This window comes from Athene noctua, chromosome Z (genome assembly GCF_965140245.1).
Source record: "Athene noctua chromosome Z, bAthNoc1.hap1.1, whole genome shotgun sequence".
NCBI classification, from domain to species: domain Eukaryota; kingdom Metazoa; phylum Chordata; class Aves; order Strigiformes; family Strigidae; genus Athene; species Athene noctua.
Window position 1 is genome coordinate 85,194,960 of NC_134077.1, and position 16,773 is coordinate 85,211,732.

The 16,773-nt window shown below is 37.4% G+C and overlaps 1 protein-coding gene across 2 annotated transcripts in view; it reads right to left on the reverse strand.

Annotated features, from left to right (window-relative positions):
- EDIL3 (EGF like repeats and discoidin domains 3) overlaps positions 1–16,773 on the reverse strand; it is a 257,972-nt gene that overhangs the window by 146,397 nt on the left and 94,802 nt on the right. For both annotated transcript variants that reach the window (XM_074931730.1, XM_074931731.1), the window contains exon 3: positions 10,168–10,197. In XM_074931730.1, coding sequence (XP_074787831.1) covers positions 10,168–10,197 — 30 coding nt within the window. The remainder of the gene's footprint in view (positions 1–10,167; positions 10,198–16,773) is intronic.

Sequence of the window (16,773 nt, forward strand, 5' to 3'; positions counted from 1 at the left end):
TTTGACTATTATATTCACATGACACTCTCTTCACTGCTAGTTCTGCCCTTTTATCTGTTCAAGCAAGGTCTAGACACCTGCAAAGCCTCTTCTCAGGGAACACTGCTTCCCAGATAGAAAAGCACCAAAGTAAAGCTACTCTACTGATACAGACCTGGTACCAACAACCAGTGCTGACAGTGCTGGAGCTTGAGACAAAAGTGTTGTGTTTCCCCTCCAGGGTGACATCTCCATCTGTTCTGCTCCCTGCTCTCCTTGCTACAGAAAGGCACTGGTAGTTGGTATGTCAGACTTGATTTCACCCACCTGCAGACAGCCGGACACACTGCTGGTGTCCCTATTACAGACTTCTCAACTCTGTTAGGTTAGGAGCCATCTCTGCTAATTAAGCGTGAACTAAACCTACCTCTGTAGCTGACTCTGTGGACCTTTCCACTGCAGTAATAAAAGTAACCTCTGACACCGCTCTGTGAAATTGCATGTCCCAGCTCCAAAGTATCGGAGCAGAAAGGTTTCTCAGTGGAACAGCTCTGAGAATCAAAATGGGCAGCAGAACATCCTTTTTCCTTAACCTCATTATGAGAAATAGTGAAACGATTTGAGCTGACTTCAGCCTGAGGCAGGTGTCTGGCATGGAAAACTTCCATCTCAAACTTCAGGTGCAAAGTGGTAAGCAACCGAAAGAAAATGTTCATGACACAAAGCAATAGATAGTTTAGGGTTACCATATTATCTTCCACTTGTATTTGTACACTGGGGTGGATGTTGTATACTCACCACAAATACTATTCTCTAAAACTATGCAGATTATGGAAAAATGCCCATGCATGAGTTTCTCAGCTGTTGCCAGCACTGCAGGCTAATCTCAACCTCCTTAGCACCTTTTTTGTCTAATCCTGAAAAGGAGTGAGTGATTTTGCCGAACTGAGTTATTTTTATGATATATGGACAACCATTCACTAAGGGATAGGCTGAAAATAGTAATTAATTTCCATTCCTGACCTAAGCAAGATTTCCAGCTTTTAAATGTGACAACCCACTGTAATAGCCTTCAGTGCCACCTGGCATCTAGAGCTATTTTTACAGCATAAGCCTCATTTCCATCAAAATAGGGTTCAATATGACCTTTATATAATGTTCTGATTTAGTCTATATTTTGCTTGGAATAGATGGAAAATTAATTAAAAAGTTTGCTTCAGGCACTGAAAAATAAAATATGCACTTCAATTGGAAAAAGAAAAGGAATTGTTACAAATGTGTAAACCAAGTTAAGTAAGAGAGTAAATCTCTGTTACTGACCCTGGGGGAACAGCAAATCCTTTCCCTTAGAATAATATGGAAAGATGCTTTTCCTCTTTGAAATGTGTGAAACAGAATAGCTTTGCATACCGCAGCAAAATTATTGTGCCCCAAAAGACAGCCGGAGAGCATGCTGTCACAAAATTACAATAATTTGGACGCTGCTGTACACGGGGCAGTGAATTGAAGTCCTTGAGATGAGATCAGATGCATCTTTGGGATTTTGAGGGTGAGAGAGTAAGCAGATAAAATTTCTCATGAACTTGTTGGAAAATTTCATTTCAATAAGCTAGGGACATCTGTTTATTTCTTCTTTTCTGATAATTATCAAAGGAGTTATGATTTCAACTTTTTGCAATCAATAGAAGGTCATTAGGGCATTATTTTCAGGAAGAAGAGATACCCTTTGTGAAATCGAATTTCATAACCACAGTCGCTTAACTATCTAAAGGCAAATATATAGTATAGCTAGCATAGAAGGATGTAAGGATAATACCTGTGTAAATAATCTCAGTGAGGTCTCAAATGTTTCTCATTTGAACTCATAATATATTTGTCTGAGAATCAATGACATGTTGGCAGCACTTTAACCAACTGGATCTCTTCTACTCTTTGATGAACAAATGGGAAAAGCATTTGCTGACATGGAAGAAGGAATGACAACGAAAAATCGATGACAATATTCCTCTGTTCAAGCAAAAGAACTATCTAATATTTGAATCATAGAATCACAGGATGGTTTGGTTTGGAGGGGATCTTTAAAGATCATCTGGTCTGACCTGCCTCACCACGGGCAGGGACACCTTCAACCAGCCCAGGCTGCCCAAAGCCCCGTCCAACCTGGCCTTGAACCCTTCCAGGGAGGGAGCAGTCACAACCTCTCTGGACAACCTGTGCCAGTGTGTCATCGCCCTCACAGTAAAAAATTTCTTCTTTATGTCCAATCTAAATCTACTTGCTTTCTAAATTAATTTCAAACTATTCTAAATGATCTAATGTAAAGCTGTCTAATGTGGTGCTGAGTAGAAGCTTCCTACATTCATAAATAGTTAAAGAAAAAAAAAATATATTAATTTTCCTCAAAATAAAAATAAACTGACAAGGGAAAACCTGGGATTGTAATAATTTTATGTCTAGTGTTTTAAATCTATTAAAAATTATAAATCACTGAATTTTTAAATGAAAGGATACTTAGAACAAGAAGAAACATTTATTTTTTGCCAAAAATGTGGCTCATATTTTTACAATATAAATTCCATTCTGTTTTGGTTTGTTTTTTGTTGTGTTTTTTTTTTTTTTTTAACTTATCATGTTCCATGAATAATTTTATTCCTGAGGAAACAATAATTTCACCAGAAAATGGATAAAAAATTCTACTCATAACTAATACAAGAGTGAATATTGGGTTTAAATCTACACATTAGTACTGCTGATCACTTATGCCTGGCAAATGCAGATTAAGTATGTTCCTTTATTGTCTCTATCCTGTCAATCTCCAGAGATCCGTAAGGGGAAAGACAATCCATGACACAGACATCTTTTTATGGGAAAGAGTCTATAGCTTCCATTCTATCACACATTATGAGCTAGACAGTAGGTGTTGGCTTTGCTTTGCCATTTCAGCATGCCACTCACAAGACAAGTCAGTGTGTGAGCACTGGGACACTACATCAAGGAAGGGCTTGTGAGTCTGAAAAGTCTCTTTCCATGAGAAACTGCTCCTTGCACAGTAAGGCTCTGACTGAGTCCAGGGAGAGTCCCTGGGAGGTAGTCAAGCTCAGGGAAGTAACATCATTTCTTCCTAATACTTTTCCCTAGTAGTATAAATAAAATTTATCTAAATGTTTATGTGAATAAAAGGGACATCTAAAAAACAAATAGAAAACAGTAATCTGTTATTACTACAGGTCTAGACCATGTCCAATAGGAAAACTAATAGGGTCTCTCTTAAGAAGTATCTAGGCTACATCCAGTAAAACAGGTTTGAAGTATCTGTTAGTTAAATTATAACTACTTCTAATTTTTCATAATTTTCAATCCTTTTTTTTTTTTTTTCCAACACAATGAGTGATCCATAGTTTCTTACTCTGCAGGTTCCAAGGCAAGATACTCTAGTGCCCTGCTTTAAAAGGCTCCTGATACACAAGAAGTCCAGGGGATAAACAGGCACCACCAGTTTTAATAGCTAGAGAAACCTCGAGGTTTCCTAACAGAAACAAACAAAAAAAAAAACATCACTTGGAAGCAATTTAGATTTCAGTTATGGCTTAACACCATGCTCACAGAATATGGTTAATGGGCAAATCTTAAGATTTTAGATGTCTATTTTTTATGACATCTGATAACTCTTTAAGTGCTATCTCTAGTAAAACTCTCTTTCTGGAACTTCTGCTACAGTGCTTTCTGTTCTATTCCTTTCATTTCTTTTTCTGAATTAAACTTCACTCTATAGACTTTGGGATATAAGTCCGTTCTCCATTTCATATAGCATTTTCAACTTTTGTTGTTTCTTAAAAGTCGTTTTTTTCCCCTTTTTACTTCTTTAGGAAAAAATTGCTAAAATAACTTCTATACAAGTGGACATCAGTGTCAAATGGCGTTCCTCAGGGGCCAGTATTGGAATCAGTGCTGTTTAACTCTTTGTTGGCAATATGGACAGTGGGATCGAGTGCACCCTCAGCTAGTTTGCCGACAACACCACGCTCTGAGGTGCAGTTGACACGCTGGAGGTGCCATCCAGAGGGACCTAGACAGGATTGAGGAGCTGGGCCCATGCAAACCTCAACAAGCTCAACAAGGCCATGTGCAAGGTCCTGCACATGGGTCAGGGCAATCCCAAGCGTGAACACAGGCTGGGTGAGTAGTGGATTGAGAGCAGCTCTGAGGAGAAGGACTTGGGGATATGACTGGGTGGAAAACTGACTGTGAGTCAGCAATGTGCACTCAGCCCAGAAAGCCAACTATGTGCTGGGCTGCACCCAGAGCAGTGTGGGCAGCAGGGCGAGGGGGGGATTCTCCCCTCTGCTCCCTCTCATGAGACCCCCCTGCAGGGCTGGGTCCAGCTCTGGGGCACCAACAGCAGAAGGACACGGACCTGCTGGAGCGGGGCCAGAGGAGGCCACGGAGATGCTGGGGGGGCTGGAGCCCCCCTGTGAGGACAGGCTGGGAGAGTTGGGGGGTTCAGCTGGAGGAGAGAAGGCTCCGGGGAGACCTTAGAGCGGCCCCCCAGGGCTGAAAGGGGCTGCGGGAACGGGGGTAGGGACTCGTCATCAGGGGGTGTGGGGATAGGATGAGGGGTAACGGTTTTAAACTGAAAGAGGGGAGATTTAGATTGGATATAAGGAAGAAATTCTTCCCTGTGAGGGTGGTGAGGCCCTGGCACAGGTTTCCCAGAGCAGCTGTGGCTGCCCCCTCCCTGGAAGGGTTCAAGGCCAGGTTGGACGGGGCTTTGGGCAGCCTGGGCTAGTGGAAGGTGTCCCTGCCCGGGGCAGGGGAGTTGGAGCTAGATGGTCTTTAAGGTCCCTTCCAACCCAAACCGTTCTATGATTTGCATGAAATTCTAAATAAGGAAGACCACAGATTAAATATCACACAGAACTGTAGAAAAGTTTCTATAGGAAAAGTTTTCTATAGGAAATAGGCTGCTTGTAGTAGTTGCACAGAGATTTACAATGCAGCTGTCTGCACATGTACATATTGTGCCACAAGGTTGTTGTAGGGATTGCATTTTACTAATATCTTTGAAGAAGAAAATTCTGTTAAATATTGAGTCTACTGTGTCTTCAACACCTAAATTTCATTAAAACAAAAAATTATGAAACTCAAACTGCAGAAGAGCTTTTATTGTCATGAAAGTCTAAACACATTTGCATATTGTATATAAAAGGATACAGAGACACAAATGCCAGTTACCTGAAACACTAAGCTTAAAAAAAAAAAATCAGTGACAAAAGCAAGGAATGGCTTCAGTTAAGTGATGATCTCAAAGGGCATGTATTTATTAATTCAGTCAAAGTACAGCGTAAAGGCAATTGAACAAAGTGCCACATGTTATGCTATACTCTATCTCATTGTATCTTGGAAGAATTACTCTTTGATATCTTTAAAAATTATTCCAGACTCCTTGAGGAGAGGGGAGGAATACATAAAACCATGCGGAAACATTTTTGAGATGCAAAGCTTCAAACAGCAGGACACCAAACATAAGTTGATACATTAGGCTTAAAACCAATTTTGAACAAAAAAACCTCCTCCTATTTCAGTAAACAGCTTTAAAAGACTTATGCTTCATGCATAGATGGGAAAAGAAACATGGCCACAAATCTCCAAGAGCACTGTCTTGACATTTTCCTAGCTTGCTTTCACGGGTTGCATGAGCTTCTGGTAAAACTATTTAACTGATCTGAAACTGAAAAGAAAAAAACAGATATACAGAAGTGGCTCAAAAGAAAGTGTTTACAGGTCTATGACAGCATAAAGCCGTAGGTATTTCACTGGAATGGAAAAAAAGATCTAGACTAATGCTTATTCAGAAGTAAGGCTAAGGAAAACCTTGTTGAAACTGTGAGGATCATTTGAAAAACTCCTTGGTTTAGCTTTCGTTAAAAAGCATCCTAAAAATAAGTATGTTTTGTCTTAGATGAAATATGTTTGATGAGTTATAGTTACAGTTCATTAGACTGAAGCATTCTGTCACTGAATGGACCCTTGTGAAATACCATTGCGATGGAGAGAGATGGGGCATTTATTATCTCACATTGATTATCTTCAACATACTGGTTACAACAAGCAGAGTAAAATTTCAGTAACTTCACTTGTATGAGATTTCTCACGGAGGGCGTTGTCAGGGAAGCTAGACTATCCCAAAGAGCGGAGTATGGGAACTAATATTGTTTCATCCCTTTGATTTGATAGAAAAGAAATTCTAGTTTTGATCCTCATCAGAGGTCAATTAAAAGTTTAAAATGTTCATAAAATGTTCAAATAATGTTCAGAATCTTCATAAGATTAGTGTATTAGCTTCAATTAATCCTACCTCATATTCTTTAATAAGTAAAGGTGTTGTTTGGAAAAATACTACATTGCCCTCCAATTAATCTTCTCATCTTTCCTCCCCTTCAACCATTACACAGAAGATAGTCATAACGTACTTCTACTGACCCTGAATGGGATGACTTTGGGGCCTTGCAGATGGAAGTGTGTGCCTCCTCCCCAACACTACCGGATCAGCACTAGAATCAGGAGGTTAATTACACGCCACTAAGACAAATGTCACAAACTGGATAAATTGTGCTGCTTTTGCTGGATAAAAAGCAAAATCTGGTAGTTGACAGAACTTGCATTCTGCCTATACATGGCACATCCCACGGAAATTACTGTGGAAGGCTCTATGTGATTGCATGATGCTTTGGATGCAGTTCCCTTTTATTTTTCAGCACATCTGCACGTCACAAACTGCATGACTGCCTTCCTACTCTGAGGAAGAGATATCTTTTTTAAGTAGAACACAGAGCTTTGTAAATGTCAATACAGTCAGAGAAATAAATTGTATTAAAACAATCCCATATGAATGCACTAATTGTTACTTTCAAAACACCATCTAGTCATATTTTAAAGTAAAATCAATAGAAACTATAAATTATAAAGCATCTGATGAGCTAGTATCACTTATTAAATTTTAAAATATAAATTAATATTAGGTAAAGAATAATTGCACTTGATAGATTTTCCTCTGGAAAAGCTAGAACAAGTAATCTCTTTATAACAAAGGTTTAAAAATAACTTCATTTTCACATGCATGCCCCTGTCACCAAATTTAAAACTTTTTTCCTGCTCTTAATGCAACAGGCTGGTTTTGATTTTGACTCCGTCAGGAGCAAGACATTGCACTTCATTGTTATAATTTATATTATGCTTCTAGGCTGTGCTTACACTGAACCTAACTGAGGCTAAAACCTAGCAAACACATGCTTAAATCCTTGCTCACAAGGGTCTACTATGTATTGACTATTCAATTACTAACTATATACTTCACTGCTTTGTTTCAAATTCTTTTAAATTATGGCATTTCTAAAAATTAGTATCTGTACTTAAATATAGCTTTTTTTTGATCAGTTGCATTTCATGCAAATGTAGAGTTGGGTTATACTCTATTAATATCTATCAGAGAAGTATAAGATTCAAAGTTTGCTACTCAAGGCAGAGACTAGAATTGTTTTCCCAAAAGTGGAAATTTTCAATCGAATAGGAAAAAAATATGATTCTGTGCCTGGAGAAGTTTAGCCAAATTAATTCCTGCAAAAAAAGCTTCAGATTAATCACATTTTTTTTTTCCCAAGAAAATAACTGTTTCAAAAATAATTCCCAAAGAATCTAATAATGTGGAATATCAATGTCCTAGAAACAGATTAAATAACACAAAGTGTTACTGCTACGTTAATTCACTTACTTCTGCAGGTATTTAGTCATGTTCCTTTGTAACAGTTTCTGAGCAGTTGAGATTTATTTGCAAAAATAATTAAAAATATGTGTTTTGTCTCATATTGTAGATCTACCATGTACCATTTATGCCTGAGGCATTTGCTCATCTGTCCAAATCAAAGAACAAAAACATTCTGGTGCTGTATGTTTGTGTAATTTTAGCTGTTGATTTGTCTGTGTGGGAATATCTATCTGCACTGCTGTATCAGTGCAACTCCCACATGTATACTCTTACTGCAAACAGCATCCTCTCATGGAATAACTAACATGAAAAGGTCACCAATCTTCCCATTAAGAGTTTTCATACAGAAAGTTACCCTGGCATAGCTATTACTGCAGAAATAACCATGGTACATTTTTAGATGACAACAAACCCTGAAACATTAGGACTGTAACAATAAAATGAACGGCTAAAAATTAGGTGCAGCTCATTCAATCAACCACAAGTAAGTACATGATTTGAGTTTGAAATGTAGCTGATCTAGTTTTTGAAAAAATACTGGTGTAAAAGCTGGTATTGACAATGGGTGGATTCAAGGAGATTATGAACATTTAGGAATATTCCGTGGTGGATAATCCATTTAAATGAATACAAAACCAAACAAACAATGTCACCTGGCATTCCAAAAGGCAAGGCCTCCTAAGGAACTGAATACAGAATCTATAGGCTTTTGTAAAACCGTTGAAATTTCAGCTGGTAAAGTCTAACAGAGATCGGTAGTGGAGCCCAGGTAGCTGTCTTATAGATTCCACTTCTCTCCTTTTACCCATTTCAGCTGATGCATCTGCTTAGATTGGCCAGCTCACAGTTACGGGCTTTCACAAAAACAGCAGTGATGTTCAAAATGCAAAAAGGGAGTCCATATCTTCATGAGATGCTCCACTGGTCACAACAGGAGTGATGGTTTTACAATGCACCACCATCGCAAGATTTGTATTGAACGTTACTGCAGTGTATTCATATATGCCTCTCAATTTTGCCTCTAAAAAATGTGCATACTTAAACCAATAACATAAAGGGAAAAAAGGGTGCTTTTTTTCTTTCCTATTAAAAATATATATCCTTTTGTAACTGAGACTTCTGTTGAACAGCTGCAATAGGTTTCTATTAAGATATTTTTCACAAAAATTTCTGAACTGACAGATGTCTCAAGAAATAGATAGTTAAAGGCTGATGCTTTATAATTATAATATATATTCCTCCTCAGGGGTGTGTTACTACTCTACAGTTCTTTCCCAAACTCTTCCTTTCTGTTTCACAGTGGTTTTTCTCATCTCAGTCATGCTTTCTGTCCATTCCACTACTATCTTCATGTTAAAAGATCCCTTTTGCTTCTTTCTCTATTCAGTGCTAGTCTTAAATATTCTCCCTCTCTCACATTCTACTCTTGGCTTTGTTCTCCATCCTTTCATTTATTATTCTCCACCGTACTCTAATTACTTATATTGCTCCCAAGTTGTATGTTAGTGTTGTAAACAGTGTTCAATCCTTGCTTGCCATCTTCCTTTATTCATTCACTTTCCTTACCTTTTCTTCTTTGGTCCTCTGGAGACCTTTACTTCTTTTAACAAGCCACTGTAAAGTGACTCCCTATTCATTTGATGTTTTAGCTCACCGAGTTTATACAACTCAATGCTATTTCAAATATGTTAAGCTGTTTAGGGGCATTCTTCTTTGGTATATTGTCTTCTTTTTCTTTAAATACTCCCAAGCTAATGGATTGCCAATTAATTAGAAATAGTTAAACTTTGCAATAGAATAAACACTACATGTCTGCATCTCTTGGGGAGCTCCTAAACTAATTTTTATGACTGTGCTGTTAACTGTTTTCACTACTTGGCAGCCTGTCAATGGAAATAAAAGTTTGCTGAGCAGATATCCTGGTCATAGTTTGCAGAATGTTTTCTTTGAGCAGGATGCTTCTGCAGCTGCTCTTCTTCCCTTCACTGCTTGTTTCCAGGCTGTACTGTCTTTAAAGATGTCAGTTTTGGGGGTCATGCAGAAGACTATGCTTCATCAGCATAAAGACAGATAAAAAACTAGCACAAACACTGATTTTTTTGAACTCCTGATTGGTTTTGACATGGTTTGTCATGTGAAGCCCAGTGTGCCAGCTTAGCCAAGTAAGAAGCAAAAAGGAAAGATCATGTGGCAGAGAAGATTTTGAACTACTACTGAATAAGTATATCGCCTACTGACTCCAGACTAAGCAAAAAAAAAAAAAAAAAAAACAAAAGGAAGGAGAGCAGACAAAAGAGAAAAGAACACTGATGGCTATTTAACATGTGTTATACACAAAATAAACTTGGTTAAAATGATTTTTTTTAAAAAATTAGTCTGCAAGGAATGGTTACCATGATGCAGATGTAATAATAAGTTATTCATACCTGATGATGTTGGTTCTTCTTCAAGCGAAGCTGTGCAAAAAGGTAGCAGGGGTGGAGGGAGGCAGGGACAGGGAAAGGGAAGGAGAAGGGAAGAGAAGGGAGAGGGGGAAAAATACAGATGAAGAAATCCATATTGTTCTAATTGTTGTATTATTTACATTTTCTTAATATATGAGCAATATGACATCATGAAAAACTTTATCCTAAATGGTTTGATCAACTTGAGTAACAAATGTTTCACCTTAGTGGAGAACTAAGATAAAATAAGTTAAGATCTTAGCTTACATTTATAACATTACATTCTTAACCTCTTCCTCTAATCTACCTAGCAGGATAGGCCAAATACTGCAATAGCAATGCTCAACAAAAGAGTTTCAGTCAACTTCTCTGCAGTCAAAATCACTGCCAAAGCTAGCTGTTGCAGTACTAAAAAGGAGCTGTTCGTAAATCAAAGCCTGACAAAAAATCTACTGCAGGACCCAGTTATTTGGTTCGCTGATGAAAACTGTTATCTGACAACACAGCTAAGGCAGTCAGTGAGAGGCATGGTCCACACCTTTCTTCCATCTAGCCATCTATTTTCTTCACTTTCTTCCCAATGTGATGCAAGCAGTAATGAATTAATGATCCTGAAATTAAGTAGTTATGGGGCAAAAATGGCAGTTTTGGGGTTAGGCTTTGTTCTTCTGGTAGGGTTGGGGCAGGGGGCAGTTGCCTGTTGGACTCCCCATTCCAGATGTTTTTTGGTTGAGGAAAGCAATAAAAATCCGTATCCATACTAGAACCTTTCCCTTCTGGTCATAGACAACCATTAAATTCCCTCAAGTTGCCATCAGACATCACCTTTGACTTTATCTATTACCCATACATTCAAAAGAAAGAAACAGACATATTCACAGCAAAACTGCATTTTAACAGTACATCAGTGACCTAGTTCTTTCTCTCCTTGCAGTCAGTGTGTTTTATATACACATGCATCACAAAAATGTTCTTCTCACAGTCTTGCAAAGTTTTCAATGACAGAAAAAGCAGCAGTCAAGTGTTTCTCACTTGGATACTCTAGAAGCACCTAGAAGTCTGAGAGGACTCTCCATAAATGTGATATAGAGACACTCTTAGATACTAAACACAGGTTTAGTAACTTTTGTTTTTTCTCTTTTAAGGAGTCTCTTCTACCAGTTAAATGGAAACTCCTTCTATTTGATTTCTTGCAGAATCAGCTCCATACAAACAACACTCCTACAGCCATGGCAAACATTGATCCACCCTGATGGCTTCAGAGCTTGCACTTGGCATAGATAAAGATTTCAAACATTTTCTCAAAGATCAGTGCCATGCTTGGGAATTGAACTTCTTTGCCTTCAGTATCACTCCATGTATTATGCTGTGAGAAATCAGGAAAGGAGCAGGAAGATCTTTCATCTTTTTAATGAAACTTCATCAGACATAGCAGAGACCTTGTCAATAGACACCAACTGCATTTGAGACCAACTATAAACCTTGGTTAATTCAGTACAATATTCTATATGCAACCGTATGTGACAATTAACGTTGGACACATCAGTTATTTCTAATTGCAGAGCAGCATGGTGTCCTTTTGGGCGATGACAAATCCAATCAATAGCAAATAATGAATTACTGTCTGAAGCACCAGCCAACCGTCTTGTCTCTAACTAGTTTCCTAAGGTAAATAGGTGATTTTTATTTATATAACTTGGTGTTCAGAAAAATACTTAAGAAGTGACATTAGAAGAACAGTACATTATGAAACATAACCTTAAATGGCCTAAACAGGATACTTAACAGGCTAACCCTTCCCTTTTGTAACTCCTCATTTAGTGTCTAGATGTGTATTTTGAAACTAGATTAATCCATTTTGAGGTGTGTATATGTAAAGATCGCATCAAACTTTAAACGTTACAATAACATTTTTTTTTACTGTATAATTACTGCACTTATGTAAAATGTCTTTGTAACAGTAGAGGATTTCAAGACAATGAAATAACATCCTGTTGCTTTTAAACTGAACTAATCAGATACATCATTAGTTCAATACCAACATAACAGATGATTCCACAAAAAAAGAAACTGACTAAATCTTAAGAACACCAGGATCGGAAGTAAACAGGCAAACTACAAACTAAGTCAATCAAGCATGTTGCGATTTCTCAAGGTACCAGAGAGGACTACACAAACAGAACAGAATATGGTAGTTAGAAGTTGTGTTATTAAATTTTACAGATGTTCAAAATCTGTATTAGCTGCAAGCTCAACTACTGCTTAAGCAACAAGTAATTAAAAGTACTATTGACTGTGCATTAAAACTGATTAAACAAAATTGTCCAAATACACAAAGAATATTAATTCCAGTGACAATTTTTTTTTTCAGGCTGCTGTTTGAATAATATTCTTAGGCTTAATTACTGGGATGAATACCAGCATTAGCAATTTAAAACTGGATTCTGTTATTAGTCTGATGGTTGTTTCAGTGTGACTGCTCTGCACTTAGGTACACATCTAAACAAAACAGGATAGGTGGATTTCAGCGGAAATAAATCATTCAGATGCTAAGGCAGTAATGCCAAATCCATTACTTTTCTGCTTATTTAATTATTTTTGATTATTTGTTTGCTAGTTTAGGCTCTTTCAGGGATAGACTATGTTTATTTCTTGTCTGAGTTAGTGAGAACTGCTTTTGTAAGATGCAAAAGACCTGCTTGTCAATACTGTATTTCTTAACTGTAGACAGAAATTAAAGATGCATATTAAAAAGTGATACAAAAAAAGCAGTCATGAACTTGTTTGTACTTCATGCACAGTTTTTTAAAAAATAAAATTAATCTCTTGCTATATGTGACAGGACTTCTTTCACCCAGCATTGCTTGAAAAACCATGTTTAACAAAACAGCCTTCAGTAAGCTATTGAATACTCAAAGAATACACTATTTTTGCTTTTCCATACCAGCTCAAATGCAGTGTCAGCTCTCTGCTTTCCACTCATAAAGTAAATGCACTAAATTACCACACCAAAAATTTCCTATACAACACCACTTTTTTCTTTTTTTTTTCCCCATCAGCAGTGATTTAAAACTTGAAGTTATTTTCAAAAGCTATTTATACAGTGACTCATCTCCATAGTAATTATCTGCAATTTACTTTCTTTACTTATTTCAGAGGGGTGGAGAGAGAGTAAGCTGGAATTGCCTTGCTCAACTGAGCTGGCAGAAGCTAGTGACTCACTACACTGTGTGGTGGATCACCATCAGCTTGGCTTTCTCCTTCTGACTCCAGAATGGTGAGACTCACACAGACGAGCTAGGTATTTGATGAAAACAAAAACCAAAAAAAACCACCAGTCACGGACTTCCCCAAGTTAAGGTCTGAAAACAGCATAGCATGACCTTAAACATTAAACTACTGTGTATCTTTAAAGCATTTTCAAGAACATTTTTTTTCCCCGTTCAATGCATCTTTGACATAATGTAGTAAGACATATAGCAGCACAAACATTTGTTTTTATCTTCTTAGAGAAAAATCTCATATTCACTTGTGAAAACTTAATCATGTTTTCCTTAGAGGTGAATAATACTGCAACAATGCAATATTGTTGGGGAAAAAAACTCAAGACATGGGAAGATTTGGAAAGCATGTACCAGGATACATATTGTCCAAAAGGTATTAGCTTAATAGAGATAATGTAAGAAGCCAATGCTTGAATAGTAACTGAATACCTATGCCCAGGTTCTGATTATTTCTGTGACAGTGGTAGAAGCTTGGGTATAGGTCTGGGAAAAATCTGAACTTTCAAGCATGGTAACTCGAAGAAGGCAGATTCAGTGTAACAGTGTGCTGTACTACATTAAATACTATGACACATTACATTAGTTTTGTGTTTATACTAAGGCTTGTGTTAATTTTACATTAATGTGAAATATGTTTGCCTTTAACATTCAAATAAAATGTACAACTCATATATAAAAGAATAAACTTAGATATATGACATTATCTCTATGGAAAAGGCTATGTAAGAGCTCTACAACATTATCCAAATGAACCACCTGTGAACAGTAGAATCCAAGAGCAAAGTAATATTTTTCTGAAAGCATCAAAAATAAATTATGTTCTGCTCAGCACTGAATCTCAGGATCTCAGAGGACCTGCGTGCTATGAAGACTGTCTGACTTTCCAAAAACTCAGCATCAGTCATTAAGAATGTGATTTTAATGGTACAGATGTTTCATTGAAAATACACACATAAGAACTCTGCCTTTTCAGCCACTCTTTATTCAACAGTCTTCAGTTCATTTTTCCATAAACTGTCTCAGTCTTCTTTGGCTCTCAACATGGCCCTGTGGGCAGTATCGGCATGACTGATGGGCAACCCATCGTCAAGCAGAGAGATGAAACAAGTTGTGTTTCCACAAAGCCCCCCTTGCACCCAACCTCGCTCTGTCCCCCACTGTCAGGTTAAATGTCCTAAAGACACCTCCAATCCACAGCTCAGATGATTAGTGCTATTTCACCAGTTCACAGCAACTCAACCAACTCAACTGGCTGCCATTGCAACAACTAATATAAATAATTTGACATTATTTTGTCAAATAGTTATAAGGAGGTGGAGCAAACACTAAGAAAAACAGATTGTTTTCAAGATGTGTGAATCTGAGGAATCTGGAAAATGCCCCATTTATGCCAGTCCATCAAAGATACATCTGTTTGTCTGAGTAGGAGGTTTTTATATCTCAGTTTTACAGTGAGGTTGGGTTTGTTCTGTTACTGTCTGTTAATTGTAATTGTAGTACTGGGACACCAGCCCACATCCTTCACCACTTACAGGCCCTTGGGAACAGCTGTGCCTCCTTCTAGCTTCAGCCAACTAAGCTGTGTTTCCAACTATTCTTGAAAAAAACCCACAAACAAACCAAGAAAGAAGACAGCAGGCAACTCACTATCACATGTCAGAGATAACTCACTATGAACTGCTTGGACAACAGATGTTAAATGGAAAACAAAGTCATTAATTAAGAAAACCTAGAAATGCCTGTGGCACTTAATAGAGAAAACCTATCACTCTTCATAGGTTTGTAACCACTTAAGCACTTAAAGCCTATGAAAAACTTACTATTTTGTCTCTTAATTTTTTAAGAAATAAATTTCTAATAAAAAGTGGGTATCTGAGCAAAATTTCAGGTATTATTAAAATCTAGATAGAATGCTAGTGTCTTAAAATGACAGTGTTACACATTCCAGTAAAGACACCTAATTCATTCTCACTAGTCTTCCTTTTTTAATAAGCATCAGGGTCTGGTGCTGAATGAGAATATGCTTAAATATTAAATAAAATACTTATCTAAGTGAAATTCTATATTTTGCAGAAGACAAGACTAGATAATGATTTTTGTGGTTAGTGTCTTCACATTTACAACTCTGTGGAACAAGGTAGCAGTCAGTGGAGTGTCTACTGAGCCCAGTATTTGGCAGGATGTCCTTCTTAAGGAAAACAGTGTAAAAAGACTTAGCTTTAAAACAAGTATTCAGTTCTTAGTCAGCTGCAATTCTTGCCAAGGTTTCAAGTGCTGCCAAAGGCACAACAGTACGTAAAATTGTAATCCTGAAACAAGGAGTAGTCTGTCATGACTTGAAATACCACATGATTTTACATATACACACATACACTGGCATATGCAGTTTTGAGAAGATGTGTATGTTCCAAAAGAACAGAGAATGTAATCAGAAAATATCCTACCAGTTTTAAGTACAAAAACAAGTGTACGCAAAATAGCTAGGTGACTAAGACCATAAACCAGTGTATTCTTTGCTTCTTTAAATGTCAAAGACCATTCTCCAACTTCCAAATGCATAATCTTAAAATTAAATACTAAAAAGCTGTAAAATATAGTTATGGTTAAGTAGGTACCTGCTAGCATATGTTACACTTATGGATGCAAAAATCTATCCAGAATATCCCCATAGTTACACACAGAAAGCTTTGCCTTCCGAGCCAGACAATTTTATATTTTCTTATTTCAGACGCTTGCCTGAAGCTTTTTCACTTGGTTGTCTTCTGTGTTTCAAGGGAAATTTGACTATTCTATGTGAATGGAGAATATTAAAATAACATCATGTAACAAATTCTTTACCACAACACACTGGAAAGTAACAGTTAATACAATAATAATTTTATTTTATGGATGTTCTCCCTCTTGGGAAAAAAAACCCACAACCAAGAGTAAAAGCCCACTCAGACAGTCATGGTGTGTTTGAGTCTGGTTTTGGACTTGGATTAGCTCTCTCTCTGCAGATGTGTACCCAAGTATTTGATCCAAGTCAAGTCAAAGGTACCTGTGAGCCATGACAGATATACCATTCCTTTGTATTATGGGCAGAAAATGTGTTGCATCTCAATCCACGGATGACAGACACTGACTGAGAGGGCAGTTTGAACTGTTTTTAAGAACAGTTTACTCAAAGGTGGGAAACTCCTGGCACTTGCTCTCTGCAGAAGGGAGGAGAGCAAGGCTTTCTCAAAGAACAAAAATTAAACCTGACACAAAGTGAGACTAGGATAAGTAAAAGGTTGAACAGGGTCTGAGCATCACCAAATCT